At 34.2% G+C, this 3,856-nt stretch overlaps 1 protein-coding gene across 1 annotated transcript; it reads left to right on the plus strand.

The window, feature by feature from the left end:
- Positions 1-729: 729 nt before the first annotated feature.
- LOC107582909 (trypsin-like) lies at positions 730-2,907 on the plus strand. The gene is made up of 6 exons (XM_016268936.1): positions 730-733; positions 830-850; positions 1,091-1,259; positions 1,352-1,620; positions 2,395-2,534; positions 2,613-2,907. Exons 1-6 carry the CDS (start codon positions 730-732, stop codon positions 2,883-2,885), a joined length of 876 nt encoding a protein of 291 aa, XP_016124422.1. The 3' UTR covers positions 2,886-2,907.
- The last annotated feature ends 949 nt before the right edge of the window (positions 2,908-3,856 follow it).

Below are 3,856 nucleotides of genomic sequence, written 5' to 3' on the forward strand. Positions count from 1 at the left end.
TTATTAATTGATACATTAAGTATCATTTGCACCTTTTTACAAAGAACTTTTTTAACGAAGAATCTGATGTTTCCTTCAGGCTGTAGATCTTCTGAATATTCAATGATACCATAGCTTCATATTTTTATTTCTCTTCTTTTTACTGCCTAAACTTTAACTCCTTGTCCTATACCAACTGTATGCGTGTGTGTATGTGTATGTTAGACTAGTTTAAGTGTTTATGTAGTTAATAAAGTCTTACTTGTATCTCACTTGACGTTGTTCATTGTTTGCTCATAACTGGAGTCCCTTAATCATGCAGATTTATACTACAGGCTCTGTGTAGAATTGTACAGTAAGAATGTTATTTCCCTTAACCAGGAAATTAACGTTCTTAGAATTGACAGACAGTTGACCCTGAGAGGTCTAGTAAATACTTACAGCGGATCTAAATATTTATAATTAATTATAACTAGTTAATTAATTATTAATATTTCCCCTTTGAGCTGATTCGCTACATATGTAATAATATTTTTTAATTCTATGGTAATGTAACTTACAGTTAACCATATAACAGGTTTTTACTGCAATGTGTTTTCATTCTTTTCCATTTTACATTGTACTTTATACTGCTTTTGTGTCCTTCAAAACTTCAGTCCCCATTAATTGTATAATGTCAGCTAAGTACATCATTCAGAATTGCTCTTTTTGTGTTCCTCAATAAAAAGAAAGTCATACAGGTTTAGAATAATGAGTACATAATGACAATTTTTATATTATTATTACATGAGTGAACTAGTCCGTTTAGTATCTAATTATTTGTTTTTCTTCTTCTTTTTTTCCAACATAGGCTCACTCTGCCAGTTGAATGGTAAGTTTCTGCACTCTTAATTACCATTCAAATGCTTTTGCTGAGGTAGAACTAGATTTTGTCCATTTAGAATTGATTAGGTATTATGACATTATGACATATTATGGCATAAGGACAGGAGGGATTTCAAATGAGGAGCAAGTTATTACATTTCAATAATAGATTACAGAAAGGCTACAAATATTTATGTTGATCTTATATCCCACATTGAATACCCACTTATTCTTTTTTTCTCATCAGTGTGTGGCCGAGCCCCCCTTAACCCCAAGATTGTTGGAGGACAAAATGCAGTTAGGGGGTCTTGGCCCTGGCAAGCGAGCATTAATTATGTTCCAAATGGAGGTCTTGTATGTGGTGGGAGTCTAATCAATAAAGACTGGGTTTTGTCTGCAGCTCAGTGCTTTCAGGAGTATGTAGTGGCATAACGTTGCATATATAGATAGATAAACAGCGGAATTAAGATTTTTCATATTCAGATTTTTTTTAATTTTATGTTTACAGATTGACTGCATCGACCACAGTAATCTACTTGGGACGTCAATGGCAAATAGGCACAAACTCCCATCAGATTTCCAGAACTGTGACTCAAATCATCATCCATCCTAAATATCACCCAGATACATTTGACAACGACATAGCACTGGTCCAGCTCTCCTCTTCTGTGACTTTCAATGATTATATTAGGCCCGTCTGTCTGGCGGCTGCTGGTAGTACATTTGCTGCAGGTACTGAGAGCTGGATCACTGGATGGGGAAAACTTAATTTTGGAGGTGAGGGCAACTTAACATATTTCCACATGTGTTTGCTCCACATGTCCAAGGTTATAAAACTTTATTTTGATAGTCTACTGACATTCTACTAACTATAAGTAACTTTGCAGTATTAGTAGACTGTCCAATTAAATATCTGCTAACACTTTATTTTGATAAACTGATATTCTACTGAAGTCACTATGCAAGTTTATGTCAACTTATTTTACTAACCCCAACCCAAACCTAACAGTCTACTAATACTCTAATGAAAGTTAGTTGACATGTATGTGCAAATTAATGAGTTAGTTGACATGTTACTTAGTAGAATGTCTAAAGTGGACTATTGAAATAAAGTGTAACCTAAAACTTTGTCATCACATGCAAATGACTATAGGCCTGTAACTATATTGATAACTATAAGCATAAAGTTTTAATAACAGTTCACACTACAACTATAATGATAAAGACACAGTGGAATGATATCATTGGAATCACTGATTGTAAAGAGCTATGGCTGTACAATTATTCAAAATAAAACTGAAATTGCATATAGCTGTGGTGTTATTAAATAGTCTGTAGGCCTGTTTATTTTATTTTCACATTACTTCCACTGCTCACCAGCTGATTACACACAACTAAACGGATAAGTGAGGAAAAAGGTGGATAAACAGGATGCTGTCATATTTTGGTGTAGACAAAAATTTAGATATCATTATAGATTATTAAAGTTAACATTCTTGGTGTGAATTGGTCTTAAAACTGTGTTTTTTAATACTGATTTATATGCAACAGACACCACTCTTCCAAACACACTGCAGGAGGTGAAGATACCAGTCATCAGCAACAGTTATTGTAAATCTGTCTATGAAAGCATATTTACAGACAACATTCTGTGTGCTGGACCAATTGAGGGTGGGAAAGGCTTATGTCAGGTAAGACATCAGTCAGTGTCTGCTTACAGATGATCAGTATATTGGCATGATGTAAATGTGAAGTGCTTCTCTATGCAGGGAGATGGTGGAGGTCCACTGGTTATTAATGGCTCGCAGTGGATTCAGTCTGGCATTACGAGTTTCAGCGTACAGTGTACAGCACCCAAGTACCCTGGCGGTTACACCAGAGTGTCTCGCTACCAGCACTGGATCAGCTCTCACATAAAGAGTGACCTGCCTGGATTTGTGGAATTTAAATCCAGTGGATTCAGAAGCTCAAACAGCCTCCCCCTATTTTCTATTTCACTCACATTTTCCATCTTTCCTCTCATCTTCTCTCTGTTTTGTTAAAAATTTTGTCATAATAATCAGTGATATTAACTGTTAAGTGTAACCTATGAAGAAGACATTTTCATTTAATTTGAAAAGTATTTATCACCAATAGAAATATAAATGGAGGAAAACACAACACTCAATATGCAGGAATGAATATAATTAAAGCATAATTTTCACAGGTTCAGACACGGGAGTTTCTATGTGAATTGTATCATAGATAACTGCCCAAGAGCATAGATAGCAGCAGAGTGACTTGCTTAAAAAAAAAGACTTTAGTATGTATCAATCATGTTTCACACAATAAATCATCATCGTATTAATAGACTGTCTGCTTACTTTTTAAAAAAAAATTGGTTTGATGCTATTTTCATAAGTAAGGTGTATATTTTCAAAACTCTTAGTACAAAAATCCAAACTGATCACACTTGTAACATCACTAGTCATTCTTTCAAAACTGATCTCATGCTTTCATTTCAATTACACATATTTTCATCCAGACAATAGTTTTTTTTTCAAAACATAAGATTATTGAGAACATTTGATTTAATCACCTAAACACAACATTGTGATCTTCTTTCAATTTAGTACTTTTAACAATCAATTCATTCAAGAGCAAACAATGCAAGATACATGTTTCAAAATCCCTTGTTTGCTGAAATAATTACAGTAATACAGGCAATAACTGTCATGTTAGAAAAAACTTACACTTACATTACCTAACTTGCATAACTCACATAAAATCCATAATGTTTGTAAAATTATTTATCCAGTGTGTTATCAAAAGGTGTGATGAAGGTATGACATGGCCATAAGGTTTTGTGCTAGAACAGAGTTTACTGTCAATGCAGTAAATGTCCTCACTGTGCCATATGACTGAATCTATACTGGAGCTGAACTTTTCAGATGGAAGGTGAGTTATGTGCAGTCTCTACCATGGTATAAGCCTCTACATACAGTATCACATGGCATAATGCAATGTAAAATGC

The sequence above is a fragment of the Sinocyclocheilus grahami genome, unplaced genomic scaffold (genome assembly GCF_001515645.1).
Source record: "Sinocyclocheilus grahami isolate Dianchi unplaced genomic scaffold, SAMN03320097.WGS_v1.1 scaffold48.1, whole genome shotgun sequence".
Taxonomy (NCBI): Eukaryota; Metazoa; Chordata; class Actinopteri; order Cypriniformes; family Cyprinidae; genus Sinocyclocheilus; species Sinocyclocheilus grahami.